This window comes from Lampetra fluviatilis, chromosome 43 (genome assembly GCF_964198595.1).
Source record: "Lampetra fluviatilis chromosome 43, kcLamFluv1.1, whole genome shotgun sequence".
Classification (NCBI taxonomy): Eukaryota; Metazoa; Chordata; class Hyperoartia; order Petromyzontiformes; family Petromyzontidae; genus Lampetra; species Lampetra fluviatilis.
In genome coordinates this window covers 889,946-909,446 of record NC_136317.1, presented here as the reverse complement: position 1 = coordinate 909,446, position 19,501 = coordinate 889,946, and the positions used below count along the sequence as shown (strand labels likewise).

The 19,501-nt window shown below is 47.4% G+C and overlaps 2 protein-coding genes across 4 annotated transcripts in view; both read right to left on the bottom strand.

Moving 5' to 3' along the window:
* Positions 1-2,454, bottom strand: part of LOC144946979 (cohesin subunit SA-2-like) — a 45,760-nt gene extending 43,306 nt beyond the window's left edge. For both annotated transcript variants that reach the window (XM_078876059.1, XM_078876060.1), the window contains exon 1: positions 2,274-2,454. The gene's annotated coding sequence lies outside the window, so the exon portion shown is untranslated. The remainder of the gene's footprint in view (positions 1-2,273) is intronic.
* Positions 2,455-5,955: 3,501 nt separating this feature from the next.
* Positions 5,956-19,501, bottom strand: part of LOC144946977 (glypican-6-like) — a 117,393-nt gene continuing 103,847 nt past the window's right edge. For both annotated transcript variants that reach the window (XM_078876057.1, XM_078876058.1), the window contains 3 exons: positions 18,523-18,653; positions 15,483-15,658; positions 5,956-14,867 (listed from right to left, as the gene is read on the bottom strand). In XM_078876057.1, the coding sequence (XP_078732183.1) occupies positions 14,620-14,867; positions 15,483-15,658; positions 18,523-18,653 (555 nt within the window). In that variant the 3' untranslated portion in view covers positions 5,956-14,619. The remainder of the gene's footprint in view (positions 14,868-15,482; positions 15,659-18,522; positions 18,654-19,501) is intronic.

The following is a 19,501-nucleotide window of genomic DNA, read 5'->3' as shown; positions in this document are numbered from 1 at the left end:
CACCGCATCATACACACGTGTACGCAAGGGATCGGTTAATACGAGAGTTAGTAGCACACGTAATTGGTACTGTACATTGTGCTATGGTCAACACAATTCGATGTCGTTAAGGGGAATGATAGAAAACGCGACTTTGCAATTCTATTTTACAAATATTTCGGTGTATTTAATTAAACGTGTGAATGTTTTGCGCGTTGTCTGTATCCGTTAAAAACTAATCGGACAAATGTTGACATTTTACCAATTTCATTATTCCGTCCACCCCTACCCCAGCTCTTAAATACGAATACTCTAACTTATTTAGTGTTTAAGTAACGTTTACATTTATACACGTATGCGTTTTATCTTTAACAACAGCCTTTTAATTTCCAACTCCTACCTCGCAACACATTTGTAACAACGACTGCCGTTACTTTTCTTCCCTATTTGTACGCGAAATATTTGACACAAACAATGTGTCGAGCGGTGTGTGTGTGCCTGACGGGGAGCGGCGGTGTAGCAGCGGTCAGCGCTGCAACTCCCACCACCCAGTTGTGTCCTAGCCCCACGGCCACCACTCGCGATGAGGAGTACAAGCACACCGGTCCTGGGCCACCCCTCAAACATCGCCACTGGGGGAGACAAAGGCGGCCGTGCGTGGTGCAGGCCACCCCCTCGTGTGGTGCCGCGCCGCCCTTCACAGAGGCGCGCGCGCTAACAGCACTTGCCCCAACAGTCTGTCAAGGCTACACTGGGAGGGAGCGAATCTTTGTCTTTGTGTACGTGTCAACACACGCCAAGATGACATTTTATCATCGAGCAGAAGAAAGAGAAACCCCCCTCCGGTCCCGTGGCATAACGCCGTGATAGTTACACCAACGAGGAGTACACAGACACATTTGTGTGCGTCCCCCACCACGCGGAACCACCGCGCACGCCGCAGTCGCCAGGTCTGCCGAGCAAATGACCGCCATTTTAAGATCGGCTCAAGTGGCCGCCACAGCAGCCACAGCTCTTGAGCATTTTAAAGAGACGTGGATGATGGGGAGAGAGGGGGGGGGATAAAGACATCGAGACGGTGGTTAAATTATCATCTCGACTCTACAAGGTCGACGACTTCGCAACGCGGCGGCGGTGGTGGTGGGGGGGGTGCGGAGATTGGGGGTGGGATGGGGGGGCACCATTCCCAGGTTCCTCTCGAGCTCTGTGCCATAGATCATCGAGCCGAGTGTACAAGTGGTAAGATGGGCGGCGTGTTTCACACATGACCTCAGTTGCTTGTACGCGCACACGGCACTCCGTGGGAGGGGAGTGGAGGAGAGAAGGGGGGGTGGGAAATTACATCTATTTTTTTAAAGTCACATTTGTCCCGATGTTCGTTTAAGTTGGGGCCAGTAGCTGTATATACTGTCAAGCGATCGATGATTTCGCGTTTGTGTTTATTTAGCGAACGCCGTAACCGGCGCGGGGCTTGAAGTGAACTTGGTGTGGGTTTAATTGCCCATCCCCCGCTCAACACAACGGGTTCCGTTTTTGTTATCGTGACAAACACTACAAGTTACACACCAAGTGTCCCTTTTACGTGCAACATACAAGCGACAGCCTCACGCACAACACTAATAACACGACCACGAATAAAAGATTGTAAACGCGACGAAAGTTAACAAGTAAAACAATGCACACACCGCTAACATCCCGTCTGCCTTAAGCCATTGTACATACAGTATATGCAGTTCAGCCTATTTCGAGTCTATAATAGATTGTAGAACGCACTGTATAAACTGTCTTTATACAGTAGTGTAAACAAGTGCGGATATACAGTAAACGCACACATCAACTTTGTAACACGTACGAATATCTCAATTCGCGTGTGCATATACTAAACACGTGCGTACACAAATACACACCTCTGCCCTCATGTACACACATGTACACAAACTCACGTACCCCAATGCCAACATAAACAAACGCACACAACACATACACCTACGTACCGACATGTACACGTATGCACCCACATGTACGCACGTGTACACACACGTACACACGTACGTACACATACATACACACATATACATACACGCGGCGAAATAAATAATAAATTAATCCCCCCGCCGCCATCTTGCCCGGGGCCTAGGCTCCGCGCGAGCCTGGCTCTGGCCTAACGGCCGCCCCCGAACCCCCAACGAGCGCGGCGGCTTGGGCGACACGGACGCGACCGGGCATCACCAATAAACGAACGTCGCGGCGCGGCGAGAGCGTCGCGGCAAAAGGGAAGGGGCCTTCTCACTCACCGGCGCGCCTTTTCGCTCACTCTCCCTTCAAAAAAAAACAACTCGCGGGCCGACCGAGGAAAAAAAGGGGCGAATAGAGCGCAAGAGGAGGACGCTTTATCCTGAGCTGCCATCTGGCGGTCTAAGTGTCGGCGGGAAACAGCCGCCCGTTACCCCGGGCGACACCGCGCGCCCCCTAGCGGCCCGGGCAGCGCCGTGCGAGCGTCGGAGACCCCCGTTGCAATTCCCAGAGTGCATAGGCGGCGACGCGCCCCACGTGACGCGGCGCGCATCCGCGCTAGAGAATGTAAACCCCCCCCCACTGTCGTCACCATTTGCGAGGCCACGCCCCCCTTAAGCCCCGCCCCCTCAACCCCCCGCCCCCTCAACCCCCCGCCCGTCACCCCGCCCCCGCGGCCGTTCCCGTTTGGGCGGAGTAACAATTCAAACGCCCGCGTCGCAATTCGATTCATCGTGCTGAGACAATCGTGGAATCGACTCAAGTTATAGTAAATAGGGGGATTGGGGTTATCGCGACTGGAGTGTGGATTTTTTTTTCAATCGACCGGCGGGGTTTCCCGTGAAGCGTTGGCTTGCAATGGGTGTGCACGAATCGAAAATGTTCGATTTGTTGAACGAGCAGCTAGATGCACTTATTGACTTTTCACCGGTCGGATCGATGGAAACGATTCCAGTTGGTGTCGACTAACGCTCGCACACACCCCACCCCTCGTGACGTCACAAGCGCGATGGCGCGGGTGTTGACGTCACCGCGAGGGGGCCGCTTTCTGTTCCCGCCCAATTGTTTTTGTGCGCCCTCTGAGGCGATCAAATTGTTCGGCTAGAAGGGGGAAAAAATAAACCACAGCACACAAAGCGCCTTCGCTTAAAGCTAACACGCCGTTGTAGTTGCCAGGAAAGTTACAAACACGCAGCGAGGTTTATTGTTTATATTTTATCCCTCGTACGGTTCAAATGTTAATGACCGCCGCTTCCAAACGGCCGGTCCCGTGAACGACCACTGCCGCCGCTGTTGTCCCTGAAGCAAAAATAAGTGGCCGTCTGCGTGCAAGCATCTCGAGTAATAAACAATAATACACTTAACTTATCACGCCAAACGGCGGTTCATGCTGCCAAACAGCTCACGTTTCATGGCCCACGGAGACTTAAAATCACCGCTCGGCGATCTCGCAGCCGTAAAAGGGCCACACAAAACACCACAAATGTGATGCGAGATATATATTTTAAATCTTAACAGCGGGGGCTGTGTGGGAAATGCGTGCGATACCAAACGAGTACGTTTGCGCGAATTTCTTGTTTTTCACTAACAACTTCAAAATATTTTTTATTTAAAGCTTTCGTGACTGCAGGGATTCATATTCTTGGTTCTTTCGGTAAAGTCACGTGGAAGGGAAATAATAAAAAATATCTATTATTTCCCTTCCACGTGACTTTACCGAAAGAATCAAGAATATATAACTTCAAAATCGATTGATCATCGTCGAAGCGGTGAATGTAGAAGCTCGTCGATAAACGTGTGGCCACTGACCGCCCCCCACAGAGATGGCCCAGAGATGGAATGTTGTGATGTAAAAGCCCCCGACTATTAATTACCCTTAGGTTTGTTCGGTAAAGTCACGTAGGTAAAAAGAAAAATAATAGAAATAAAATAAATAATAAAATATTAGAAATAATAATTGAAATAAAATAATATAATAATAAAGCCCCCGACTATTCATCAGGAGGGATGGTAATTCCACAGCCGTGGCTTATCAAACAACGGGAATGTTCTTTACAAAAGAATGCGATTTTAAATCTTCACAGTAGTATTCTTAGGTTTTTCCGGTAAAGTCACGTAGGTAAAAAATAATAGAAATAATAGTGAAAATAAAATAATAAATCACGACGTTTCGTCTCCTGATGATTACCGAAAAACCCTAAGAGTATGAATCCTTGCAGTCACGAAAGCTTCACATCTAGAATCTTCGCAGTAGTATTTGAATGTATTATTAAGAGGGTCCTGATGGGGGGGGGTCAAGTGTGCCGAATTTTTAACGTTATTTGTGAATAAATGTTTTACAAATAGAGGTGTGAATTAAACAGCAGGCGCAAATACACACGCTGTGTGTAGGAAAGGCGCTTTCATGGATTTCTGTTGCGATGTTTGGTCAATTTCATTTACTGGTGTCTTTGAAAGTATATCCGTCAATGTTTAAGGTACAGGACTGTGGTCTCCTTTGCAAATAATTTGTTTGAATGCGAACTTTTAATTTAACGTTGGCACAATCGATTGTTTTATTTTCACCTTTGTTGAAAACGTGTTATAAAACCCCCAGCTTCCAGTCTGTGCCGTGTGTTAAAATATCTCCCACTTTGTTAAAGTTATTACCTAAGAATGATTATTAATGGAAAGAGAAAACACCCCAGCTTATAGCGAATGGATGTGGTCCCCACGCCATATCAGTCTCAAGGGTTGTCTGACCATATTTCACCATGATGATCAGAGCAGGTTGATGAAGGGGGGTCCCGGGACTGGGTTGGCACGGTGGCTAGGAGATGTTAAGGAGGTCGTGGGTTCCATCCCGACCCTGACGCCTGCTGCTGTAGAATTGGAGTTTGCGTCTCTCTCTGTGGTGAGATGTTAACTCCCTCGCCTGGTACGCAGGAGGTCGTGGTTTCCATCTCGATCCTGACGCCTGCTGCTGTAGAATTGGAGTTTGCGTCTTTCTTTGTGGTGAGATGTTAACCTCCTCGCCTGGTCTACAGGAGGTCGTGGGTTCCATCCCGACCCTGACGCATGTTGTATATTTGTAGTTTGCGTCTCTCTCTGTGGTGAGATGTTAACTCCCTCGCCTGGTACGCAGGAGGTCGTGGGTTCCATCCCGACCCTGACGCCTGCTGCTGTATAATTGGAGTTTGCGTGTCTCTCTCCCCGTGGTCGCGTGAAAATGTATCCCGGTCCTCCGGGTTTTTCCTCCACATAATCAAGACGCGTTTAGAGTACTTGGCTGCTATAAATTGCGACGTGATAAGCCACTTCGTTGAGCTGTCATTTGTGGCCAGGTTGCTTCTGAAAAAGAGCTACATATCATTGGGCCTTACCTGGTCAAATAAAAAGTAAAAAAATAGTAAATAGTTCACCGCACCCCTGCTGTACTAACAATACTACTGAAACAATACTACTGAAACAATACTACTGAAACAATACTACTGAAACAATACTACCGAATTCAATAATACTCTTGCTAGTAAGCATGAAGGGAAAATATGTACAAGGAGGCTTAAATAAATAAAGGGGTTGACAGACCTAGAATGTTACGTTATTAAGATGGCAGATACGTTCTAGCTCAAAAGGTGATGACTGCTTAAGAATGTCCGTCTAGTCTCCCATAGTTGTGGCTCAAGTACCTAGCAAGGTGGAGAAGGGGATCCAATGGGATGGAGGGGAATTGAGCAATTGATCTGTCCTCGGGCTAAGAGAGATGACGTAAGAGAAGATGACTTAAGAGAGATAGGTGTTCTTTTGAAAGTTATATGATGCTGGGCCACATGTGTAAATTTCAAATTCATATGACAGGAAACAGTTAATTGCTACACGATCAAGCTGAGTTATTCAAAATTACTTTTTAAAACATTCAGAAATTAATTCAGACATGGAATCACAACACAAGCGCATAATTGCAGTACACGCCTGTCATGCACACAAAAACGCCATTTGATAGTCAAATATTTAAGCAGAAGAGTTTATTTTTTCATTTTTTTGTATGTTTGTTTAAAAAGTATCTACAGTCATACATTGACCATGGAATGCCTACAAATGAGCACCGCTAACTTAATCCTGCGGTACAGCTTTAGTTTTAAAGGTCAGGATTTCTGAACTTTATAGAGTCCTCTTGTTTGCAATACGTTTTTTTTATTTGTGAATCACGCTTCAAATTGCAGCTCAAAGGCATTAATATGCCCTCCGCCTTTCTTAGAAACCCGAAATAATTGTCACGTTCAAAATGCCTGACCTTTAAAAATTATATAAATAAATAAAAATACAGTGTTCCCCTAGCCTTCAATTAAGCGCGGACCTATGTCATCATTAATCAAGGGTAGTGAATACGTATATTCTTAAGTATTACGGTACAATAATATTATACAGTTCTTTAATTGATTAGACACAAACATACACACACACGATGCTTGTTATACGCATAACACAAAAACATTCCACCAATATGAACAACCTGGATTAGTTGGATTCAAGAATGTAGAATGTGCCACTCCGTATTTTTCATCTCAAGTTGGGTTAATGGCACCTGGTATCAATGACACAAAGCATGATCCAGACAACTCTGCATTGCTTGGGCTGGGCTGGGCAGCATACTTCTCCGGGAAATGAAGCTTGATTATTATGGACTGTCTGCCACACAACATACAATGTCAGCATTGCGATGCACACATTCCAACCTGTTTTTTTTATTCGGCCACAGTCCTGGTTTTCACGTCTGTCAATGTTTCTCTTTTGCCTTTACAAGCAACTGTCTTTGCGGCGGGTCTGTTAATTGGTAGACTTGGAAAGTTGACCTGCATCAAGGGGATTGGGAGGATTAGAGTAGACAAACCACTAACCCCGTTCTAGAATCTGAAGCCAAAGGATTGTATAAACGTTTTAATAAACACATTCCTCCCCATCGTACATCATGCGATGTTTACCAAGCAAGCAATGTGACGTTTGAATGGTGAATAATGCACTGGTAGACATTTAAATATGGTCCAGATGGAGAAGCCTGAGAAATGGCACTCGAGAATCTGTAGCTGTGCCAAGTTGAATTCATATCGTTGAAATCTGTCTAATTTATATGGCTGCTGCATATCGTATGACAGTTTCTGTGCCATGTTAACAGCCCAAGTCGCCATCAGCCACAATTGGTCCAGGTGACTGGGCACCCAGCCATTTGGTCAGTAAGCCGGCCCTGGAATTCGGCCACTGCAGACTTGGCACAGCTTGTATCCGCAGAATACTGTTGGTAGTTTGATGGCCCGACAACTCCCAGTATCCCAGATAATCCCTGCTTCTAAAATACTGTCTACCACTGCCTGACCACAGCTTTGAAGCGATTCCCCTTAATTGTGGCAATGTTGCCATCCTCGTGACAGTGTGCACAGGTGGCTGTGCTGTCCACAAAACTGTTATTCACAATGAAGACATGTTCTTTGAGGCCTTGATCGTGGTTGTTTGTGTCTGGGGTTGTTAAATGATATATATCAGTTAACCGGTAATTGTTTTAAGAATTGAGCAGCAGACCTCAGTCACCGCGTGGTACATGTGTCCTTGTTTCTCTTTTAAGAGGTAAAGGTGCAGCCCTGCTGGCCAAACATTGGTAAAGGTGAAAGTACCCACACTTTACCCCACCACACGCGACCTGGACAGAGGCAGTGGGGGAGGGAGGAATTTAAGGAATGTGCATCCCTGTTTAATCTTCCTTGCCGGGACATGACGTCAAACGAGCAACCTCTGGATGGTAACGTCACGGCAGCTTCCTTCGTTTCTGAGTTCAACATTTTAAATTGTTATTCATTTCAATATGTGCGGCAAACCGGTCACAGTTTTGACCATTTGTCATGCGATTATTGGTCTTGAAAAATATAACAATTCAACAACCCTAGTGGGTTGTTAACATGTTTTTGGCAATCGTGGTGGTAGTGGTGGTGACAGATACAATGTAGTAGTAGTGGAAACACGAGCATTGATGGTAGTGGGTTCCTGTTTACATCTTTTAAAGTACATAGAGATGTACGTACAGCTTTCTGGTAAGGTGACTGTTTTGTAAAAAATGAAAATAACTGATCAGTTTAGCTGTGATCAGTGTTGCAAATTTTCCCAGGTTATCAAAGCAATGTTAAACTACAAGTGTAGTGTATGTGGAATTTGACTTTGCTGATTTGCAGAAAGCTTGTTTTAATGGCCTGTTATTTTAAGGAATTATTAATATCCACAGCAGATGGTTAATTTCACGGATCTGTTAGCGGGCCAGCAATAGAGCTGCGTGTACCAATGCAGAAATTGTACAACCACAAATGGTGATACTAAATTATCCCTTATCCAAATAATTTGAGGCGTCAGTGAAGCTTTACTGAGCAGAGGTAAAACTATCACGCAGCAATACACATCATTGCACTTATCATATACTTCAGTTACAATTTCCAATGGCAGTACTATTTAAGGGTTTGTATACAGGCACAGCCAAAGCACCCATGCCCTTCCCTGGTAGTGATGGTGTGAGACTCAGCACAATGAACACTGGGCCACGAGTCGGCTTGTGCCAATCTTTGACTTCAGACCACCGAGCCACTTATGGATGTTTAACGATGAAATCCGAATCGCCAGAAATGTCGTGAGAAACGCACAGCGGGTTCCAGCGACGTGGAGCGTGGGGGAAGCTCGCATGCACTGCTGCGTCAAAAGCCCTTCTGGGTCTGATGTCACCGAGTGCGCCCTGTTCTCTACACTTAGTCTTGTTTTTTAAAAAAAAAACGTGTTTGTGTGTTGCTACCGCTGTGATTATCAACACCATTCCCGTTTCGATATTTTTAATATTTGGGTCGGCGTCTTAATCGAGCGGAATAACCAATTCAGCGGCGGAGAGAATACAGCAGTCAGGGTCGCCTAACTGTGATAAATCCGAGACGTAACGTCTGTGGTGTGAGGGTGTGTCTTGTTCAGTGGACGATTGGGGTGTTGCTATATATATAAAATACACGAGGTTCCTCCAGGGTAGGAGCACTGAAATTTTGAATGAGGACCCTAATCTTATATTAAAACATGATGCATGCACGGTGGATGCTGTTGCATCCTTAATGCGTCTCTCTGTGGCACGCTGCAGTTTTTTTTCCAATTCCCAAGGCACATTTGCTTTCTGGAATTGTATTGTTTCAAGAAACCAAAGTTTCATAACCATCACTGACTACTCATGGATACTCACATTCCCCGGAATTCTCCTTTAGGTTTGCGTGTTAGATTTCAACGCATTCCTTGTTGTGCTATTTACCGTCTTTTTTACAGCCCACCAAGGAGATCGTTACAGCGAGGGGACATGTGGTGGTCTGCATGCTGCTGCTGCTGCCGCCGCCGCTGATCTCCTCTCTATTAAGGAAACAAACTTCCGGATGCGAATATTGGCAGCATGTGCCGTCGTGTTCCGAGTCCTTAACAGGAGAAGGGCATCTGTACATACTCGTGGAAATTTGAAATATAATGAAGTATCTTCTTTTGGTGATAGTAGAATTTCAACCAGACCCTCGTTTCACCCATGTAATTTACTCCCTTAGATACAACTGATTAGAATATATATTTTTTACCATGAATACAGTTTCGGCAAATGCAGTTTTACGTGCAACTCACAAAATGCACTCATCTACATAACTGAGTTTAAATTACACTATTGAAACGTGTCATATGCCTCATCATTCTGCAAATTCATGTTGACTGCATTCATGGTGAAAATATCTAGTGGCGTAATTAAGATATTAATGTTATAATTAATGCAAAGTTAATATGTACATGAGCTCATAATACACCATTAACATGCTTACACAATCGTAGGCTTTGACGTGTTTAAAAAAGTGTTCGGTGTGCCTCAGCATGTGCCTACGTTATAAAGTATTCACACATATATATACATAATTATATATGTGTACAAATATGGTTTTATACAGCATATAATTATATATTTATACGTAACAAAATATGTTATGTGTACAGGGCAGAGGTGGGACAAAGTCATTGTTATGCAAGTCCAAGTCGAGTCGCAAGTCATCAAATTCATGACTCGAGTCTGACTCGAGTCCAAGTCACATGACTCGAGTCCACACCTCTGGTACAGGGTGTGTCTTTTAAAAGTGTACCCAAGTAATATTTAATAATAAAATGTTACTTGGGTACACTCTTAAAAGTCATACCATCTATATGTCGCAAAGACGTTAATGTCGAAGGACATGCGTAACATTACACACGCGAACATAGGAAAATAAAAATAAGAAATTCCTTAGCCGCTTATATGAGATTAAATGTGAGGCATTCATTTGGAGCTGCGCACGTGTGCTTGATCGGCGTGTACCAGTGTGTGTTCAAGTCTGACTCGGGTATCGTCGCATCTGTGTGTACCCGAATATGTGTACACGCATCGTGTGCATCTCAGAAATAAATTGGTACAATATATATGAAAGGCAAGAAGTTGCATGAAACGCCTTGGTTATATTTTCGCACTTATGTTGTTAAAACGACGTGGGAAATTTTCACTTCAAGGAGGCCAAATTCACGACTTGACAAAACGGCTCGAACACATCACACTGCCGGATTGCCCCATTGTCGCGAATGGAGACATTCCAATGAAAGTGCTCCCCATGTCGCGAAAATGTCACGGAAATGTGCCTCTCGATGAAGACACTCTCGACAACAAGGGAATTGTGCCTCAAGTGTTTTATACAAGCGGCCCATGGAATGTGCCTTGTCATCCCAAGATTCATCATTTATTGTGATGTCAAACTGTCCTGCGAGTAATTCTTTCAGGCCAGGGTGAAAATTATCTGGGGGCACCTCGAATGGCGAGGCAGCACTTATACATGCGGCCATTCGGACTGAGCTCGGAGGGCTGACCCGTGGTCACACCGCCACATGGTTATAGGTAGCACACAGATCTTGTACAGCTGTATCATTCATAATCAAGGTTTTTGGGTTTGATCGCTTTATTATGTGTCGCAACCCTCGACCACCCGACACGGCCAATCAGTAAAAAATGTGTCACGTTAACAAAACGCCAATTAGTTACTTCTTCAGCCCACCGGTGTGTTTGAAGAGTGAATCCACAACATTTAGCTATATTATCTTAAGATTTTCACCATTATGCGTCAGTGTCGCAGCCCAAACCTTTCTAATTTAAGTCACTGCCAATAACAACAAAGTACAGTAATAGCTAAAAATGACTGGTACGTGTGGTTCTCCTGGGTAAATGTGTAATTATTATCATATGTTGTAAAATAGGTAATGATTCTCAATCGGCTCTCATGCAATTAGATAAATGGCATTGAATACAGGCTGCTTATATTTGTGTGCATTCTACATTTTTCGTTCATTCCTATGAAGCCAAATATTGCCTTATGGTTGTATGACAAAAGAGCTGAATAAATGTCACACCTACCTTAATCCAAACCCGTACACACACTCCAAACACACACTCTACACCCCTAGATTAATTCTCCCAATACTTGTCTGATTTACAAATGCGACTTCTGCAATGTACTTTCTGTTCTGCAAACCACGTTTCTTTTGCTATTGTGATACATTTATCATTCATGCAGGGCTCCGAAAAAATCGAAAGAAATATTTGTTTTAAAAAACGGGAAATGCATGTTCTGCGTTGTGCTTGTCTAAACAATACGAAACAACAGCTGCCCTGTGGTGATCCCCACATTCACTCTCCACATGTCCTCCAGCACAGGTGGTCTCATAAGAGACCAAATACTGTGTGTTTGCTAGGTTGGTATATATATGTGTGGTTTTTTTCGTATCAAAGTGCACCGTCCACTGTGAGGCTGGACATTAGTCACCCTGTGGTTTCATTTGCAAAAATTGGCCGATGTTATATGGGTGCCATGGCCCCAATGAACACCATATGAAAAGAAAACACCGACTTTCAGTGATGTAAAAAACATATCCTCGAATATTATGTCTTTCCTTACGAAAAGCATTGCTGTAGCAATGCACTCTCACCTGGTTAAATAGAAAGAAATAACGTTTTTAAGAACCCAGTAATAAGTGCGACAGTCAGGACACATTAATTATGCCCAGCCAGTGTTCATAAGATAGAGTGTTAAGAAACTAACAATTTACGAAATGATTAAATGGGGAAGTGATTTGTGTAGGGACAATAAAAAAAAATCGTAATCAATAAAAAAAAGATTAAGTTACAAGCACGTGTTCAGCAATGTGCAAACATATTTCAACAGGGGCATTTTGGTGGCAGACATTTTGTTGTTATAATGCTGTTGGTATAATAGTCCCTTGTATTAGTCTCAGATTATGAAATGAAAGAAAGAAAACCCTGCACCACAATAACTAATGCTGATATTTAACCAAAGGCCCAGTGTCAGTGTTGGTGGATCGATAGGAACCACTTTGTCTACCAATTTTCAGTGGAAAAATGGCAAAGTTTGTGGAAACCTTTTTGGGTTTTTTTTTCTGAAAAACATTGGCAGAGACAACTTTTCAGCAGGGACATAAATTAGGCCCCTGGTGCCCGTTATCAACAGGCCTGCCTTGCTAACAACAAACATTACTGTGCCCCACTTATAAATACTCAATTAAAACATTAAGGTCAATCATCCACACAGCCACATGGCAAATTTACACACTGACGTCAGCCTCACGCCATTTTGCCTGGGAATCGCTATTAACGGACTACCCTGAATTTTTTGCTCACAATCGTCAAATTCTGGAGTTCATAAATCGCTCGTCTCTTCGAAATTTTCTGTCAGCCAAGTTACACAGTGTGGTTAGAGCGCTAAACTCACAAGGTCGTGAGTTTCAAACCCAGTTGTGGATTGGGACAGTTAATTGGTCATACTTCCTCCATGGATAACTAAAATGCGTATCACTGTGGGAAGTTGACAGTGGTTGTTCTATGAAAGGGCGAGCCCCGACATAGTGATGGAATTTCTCACCACTAACTGTTAGAGTCAACACGTGCCACCCCATGTTCACTTAACCAGAGAGACACTTTGATGAAAGGATTCCATAACGGTAATAATTATATCTTTTGAATGCATGATGATAGTGTTATACTTTGAATAGAAAGTTCGCCTAAGAAGAAGTCTTTGAAATCCAAACTGGCGTTTATAAATTCAAATGAAGCCGCTGCAATCCCATTCCAGTTATGTAATCTTCTCTCGCCTGCACATGCTGTGTGGAAGTATAAGAGCAGAGTTACAATTCGTGATCTCGTTAAGATTGAAGTCATGAGCTGGTTCTAAATTGGGTCACAAAAAAAACCTACTTGTATTGATTATTCGCAATTTAAAATAGGAAAACTGTTTTGTCCAAAATGCAAACAAATTGAAAAGAGCGATCACTGTCTTATAGCGTTTGAGAGATTGTAATACCAACATTCTTGCCCAAGTGAAAATATTTTAAATGACCACGTGACGTCCTCTTTAATCATCCTCACATGGGGAGCAGAACTCCTTCTTCCTTAACGACATCTCTTGCTCATTACGAGTGAGCAACATACAACGAAGAATCCACATCATATATTTAAGTAACAAACAAAAATCTACAGGGCTTATGTCTCCCACGTGACAAACCACTCGGTGTTCGAACATGAAAACACAATTCTATACATTGATCAGACATTTCCTCGGGGGTTTTTGTTTGTTGCCTTGGTCTATACCTGATCATTCGCGATATCCACAGCTCATGTGATACACCTGCTTGTATACGTTTTGTTCATTTCCAGGCCAACATTCGTGATATCCACAGCTCATGTGATACACCTGCTTGTATACTTTTTGTTCATTTCCAGGCCAACAGCACAATAACATTACTTTTGGAATCACAATGAAACGACATCGTACCGACAAAAGAGACCGATTAAAGTAAAGGTCTCTTAAAACATTAACTTTTAAAACGGCACAACAGCTCTGCATAGCGTAAGCTAAATAATGATACAGTTTATAAAAAGTGAGCCTTTTTTATTAAAATACCAACTTGTTCTTGACCCAATTTCCCCACACCGATTGAGAGCACCACAGTCTCAAATGGCTTGGAATTGACTGGAGGGTACAATTTGTCCTGCATATCGAGTTCAATTGTGGCAAATATTAATTTTTTCCATTCCCCAGATGCTGCCCATTATGATTTGCGACGTCTTGAACCTGCAAGCTCCGTGACGGGAGCAAGCAGTGTGTGTCGTCCGTTTCACTCTACGTCGCGTACTTTAAGTTTTAATCCGCGATCACCAGTGGCAACCAATTCACGTCTCTGTTAGAAAATAATAATTGGTGCTGTCCCCTCGAATGCCTGGGTTTTCTCCAAGCACTCTGGTTTCGCCAGGAAGATGCTCAAATTAGGAACATGCCAATTATCCTAAGCAGGGCCCTCTTGAAAACTAGTCGTGGGACACGGCGACGTTTTCCTGGGCGAATAAAGACATTATTAATGTTGTTGATCAAGAAAAGTGGCAATACATAATTGGCAACAGTGTATGTTACAAGACATATAAACACCCACCTTGCCTGTACTTACAATCCACACGCACCCACGCGCACACGCACACACACATGCGCATGCGCGCACGCACGCACAGCACCCTTATATCTTATTCCTTCATCCCCTTGCACAGAGCCAGGCGGCCACGGGCGGCAAGAGCAGCGCGAAAAGCCGGCCGCTCGGCGATAACGTCAACAGGGCCGTCGCCATCGTCGCCGCCGCTCCCGCCGCTGACGATGACGACGATGACGATGAGAGGCGAGGAACATTCTTCTGAGAGCCCGGGCTCTCGGTTCCCGACGACTCGAAGTCTGGCGAGCATGGCTCCTCCATGCAGCCGCTTCCAGAGCCGCTGCTGTCATCGCCTACGCACGCAAAAAAGACGAAGATTCCCCACGGCGCGTTGACAGGCTCTTGGGGCAAGTGCCGTTATCGGGTAGCACCGATGAAGGAGCGCATGGCACGTGGAGGGGGTGGGTAGCCAGCACCACGCCTGGCTGCTTTTGTCTCCCCAGTGACGATGTTTACACACCGCACCAAGGGCAGGCCCAGGACAGTTTCAGATAAACATCACTGATGTTGGCCAGAGTCACCAGGTTCATCGCGCCGCGCGCTAACCACTGCACTACCGCTTCCCCCACTAAGCCACCTCTACGCGCACACAGACAAAGATCCCACGTGTAACCTTACCAGACTGTAGGAGCAAGTGCTGTTTGCTACGCACACACAGACAGACAAAGACCCCCCCCCCCCCCACCGTATAGCCTCGCTGAATACATCATTTGTAGGAAACACGAGGGAGCTCAGAATCACAATTTACATTTATATTGGAGGAATCCGATGAGCTGTGAAGCTCTTCTCCACAGAGGTCCAGCGAGACGTCCGGACTCGTTGGCGGGCGCCGCTCCTCAAGAGGGGCCGGGCGAGGTGCGAGAGTGGCGTGGCCGGCGGCGCCACGGACCCACACGGCGGAGCCTCACCGTTGTCCTGGAAGTCGACGTCGTTGCCGCTGTAGGCGTTCCTGAGTCGGTTGGTCGCGACGCGCAGCGCCATGATGTGCTGCCGCACCAGCGCCGACGGCCTCGTGATGTCCACCTCCACCTCCGGGTTGTTGATCTGGTTCGCCAGCCCGTCCATCATCACGTCCGGCAGGTAGCTGGGGGAACACCGCGGCGGGCATCACGCCGTCAGCGGGCGGCAGGGGTCACGCAGCGGTGTAACGCTCGCTCCTCGCGGCAAGAAGCTCCCGAGTCGTACCGCGGTAACGCGCTAAACCGCTGCACTACTGGTCACCCCCCCCACAGTACATGGACAAAAAAGACAAAGATTCCCCATATAGTCTGAACAGACTGTTAGGGCAAGTGCTGTTAGCGAGCACCTATGATGACCAACACGGCACACGAGGGGGTGGGTGGTCAGCAACACGCTCAACTGCATTTGTCTCTCCAGTGGCGATGTTTTTACACATCGCACCAGGTACTCATTTGAGGCCGAGTCTACCTAGGGGGAGGCCCAGGACCGGTTCAGATAAATCGTCACTGTTGTTGATGGCCATGAGCGGGAATCGAACTCGCTGCACCGGGTTCGTCATTCAGCACGCTAGCCGCTTCACTACCGCTCCCCACAGTACAAGGACAACACCCGCACACACACTCACGTGCTTGTACACATGCACGTGATCATGCACTCGAAAAGATGAACACCACACGAACACCGCCCACAGAGCCTTCCGACTATTGGGGCGAGTGCTGTTTGTGAGCACTTACTAAGGTCCACTTAGCACGTGGCACCATGCCCGGCCACCTTTATCTTCCCAGTGCTTATATTTTACACGCTGAACCGGTTCATCAGTGAAGGTCGAGTTGACCTAGGGGAGGCCCAGTACAGCAGCACTGATACCACTTGCAACTGATGCAAGCCTTGGCCGGTAATCAAATCAGGTCGCTGGGCTCATAGTGCAGTGCACGAACCTTTGCACTCCGCCACCCCCAACACACACACAGACACACACGTACGTCCATACACGCTCACACATGCACGCACGCACACACGCGTCATTACGCCGGCAAACATGCACATGCAAAGACAAAGTTCCCCCGTGTAGCCTCAACAGCCTGTTGGGGCAAGTGCTGTTAGCGAGCACCTATGAAGACCGGAACAACACACAAGGAGGTGGGTGGCCAGCACCACGCCCGGCCGCCTTTGTCTCCCCAGTGGCGATGTTTACACACAGCACCAGGTACTCATTTGAGGCTGAGTCGACCGAGGGGAGGCCCAGGACCGGTTCAGATAATCGTCACTGCCGTTGGCCGTGAGCGGGACTCAAACTCAGGTCGACGCGTTCGTAGCGCAGAGCGCTGACCGCTACACTCCACAAACATGCACACACAGACACACACACACAACGTATACACGCACAACATGCAAACGCACAACAGCCCATGAAAACTCAAGTCAATTACGACGGACGCCCCCCGTATCGATTGGAGAAATAAACGTTGCGAGACAGCGCGCCTCCAACATCCCCACCACCCCCTCTCCTCCCACCTGACCCCCCCCCCCCGCCGCCAGCCGTCCATCGGCCCGTCCAAGCACATTTTTCCAATTTTCCAAGGGGTCGTTGGATCGTAAAACTTTTGGGGAATCAATTGTAATGGCACATTCGAAATTACACGCCGCGGTAACGGGCTGGAACAAGCGAGCAGCGGGTTGTGGAGCGAGGGCGACGTGGAGTTAGTGTAGGGGGCGGGGGGCGGGGGCTGAGTATTGAACGCACTGGGGACGTGGAGCCTACAGAGACTTTGCCCAATTTCATAATTTATTTGCGCGATAATCAATTTAGGAGTCCGTGTGTGTGTGGGTGTTTGATTTTTTCTTTTTTACATAATTTATATCGGGGAGGGGGTGGGTAAGATGAGTGAGTTTATTGTTGATGGTCCCCGCCCCGTCGCTAATGATTGCAAACACACAGGCACACACAGATACACACAACACAGACACATACAGATACACACAGACACACACAGATACACACAGACACACACAGATACACACAGACACACACAGATACACACAGACACACACAGACACGCAGACACACACAGACACACACAGATACATACAGACACACACAGACACACACAGACACACACAGTCACACACAGACACACAGACACACACAGATACACACAAACACACACACACACAGACAAACACACACAGACACACACAAACACACACAGATACACACAGACACACACACACAGACACACATATACACACAGATACACACAGATACACACAGATACACACACAGACACACACTGACACACACACAGACACACACAGACACACACACATACACACACACATACACACACAGACACACACACAGACACACAGACACGCACAGACACAGACACACACAGAACCATCTCCGTCCAAGCACAATCATCTAAGATGTCAGTGGGACGGCCGTGCGACACTCAGAGGGACAGACGGCCGCGTCACCTCGCGTGGACAAGCGGTGTCAGAATTCGTTCTGCGACGTCATCTACAGTGGCAGACCTTAATCCTGCCCCAGAAAGCAATCTGTCTCCTCTTCCAAAGCGGTCCATGTCGCCAGGGTCAATGCCAACAACGGCGGCACGACAGCCCCACCGCCGTGCCCGCAGCTGTTGCACAGTCGACAGCCGACCTCCGTGGACGGCGCCATCTGCCCCCAGGTCGACCAGTCTCCTCGTGCTCCTAATCGCGACCCGCAATGCTTCACCACTCTATTCTCACGTAAAATTCCCGGCTGCCTCCGCGTGCGTCCACACTCAAAACTCGAGCTTTGCGGTAACGGAGACGCTGCTCCCATCTTTTAACAACCGGGAGTCTCTCGCCCATCATCGCTTTGATTCCGGTGCACTTTCAATTGTTGACCTGTGGTGCACACGAAGTGTGTCCCACCAACAGATATCTCCAACTGGTTCAGAGCGGACGAGCGATCGGAGCGGGGGGGGGGGGGGTGCTCACCGCCCGCGCATCTGTCCGTTCCAGCACTTGTCGTCGACGAGGCCGGCGGCATGCTCCTCCGAGCACACGGCAAAGGGGAGCGTCGCCCAGAACGACCTGGCCTGCCGCAGCCGCTCCTTCACGTCCACCACCTACGGGGGGAAGCGGCGAGAGTGAGGCGGCGGTGCTGGAAAGTAGTCACGAGTCATGGTCGCGCGGGAGGTCGAAGGCGCGGGAGGTCACGAGCGGGAGGTCGCGCGCGGGAGGTCACGAGCGGGAGGTCACGAGCAGGTCGCGCGCGGGAGGTCACGCGTGGGAGGTCGCGCGCGGGAGGTCGCGCGCGGGAGGTCGCGTGCGGGAGGTTACGAGCGGGGGGTCACGCGCGGGAGGTCACGCGTGGGAGGTCGCGCGCGGGAGGTCGCGTGCGGGAGGTTACGAGCGGGGGGTCACGCGCGGGAGGTCACGCGTGGGAGGTCGCGCGCGGGAGGTCGCGTGCGGGAGGTTACGAGCGGGGGGTCACGCGCGGGAGGTCACGCGTGGGAGGTCGCGCGCGGGAGGTCGCGTGCGGGAGGTTACGAGCGGGGGGTCACGCGCGGGAGGTCACGCGTGGGAGGTCGCGCGCGGGAGGTTACGAGCGGGGGGTCACGAGCGGGAGGTCGCGCGCGGGCGGGTGGCTGCGAGCCACGACACGGCCGGTTGCCCACGTGCATAGACACACAAACAGGAGTGGAAACGTACATGTCTGGATAGCGCTGTACACACGAGTCAATATCTGTTGTATCGAGCTTCGGTTTGGGGTTGTGACGATACATTTATTCATCAATTAAAATCTCTCCCCACGCTCACAACGCACGTACCAATCAATTATTTACTGTTTATATATATGAAAAAAAATGAGATGCAAATAATTTGCAAGCGTTTCCTTTGGCTTAGGTCAATGAACGAGACAGAAACACGCTGGCACACGCGACAGGCCGTACGGGGCGACAGTACGAAGCGC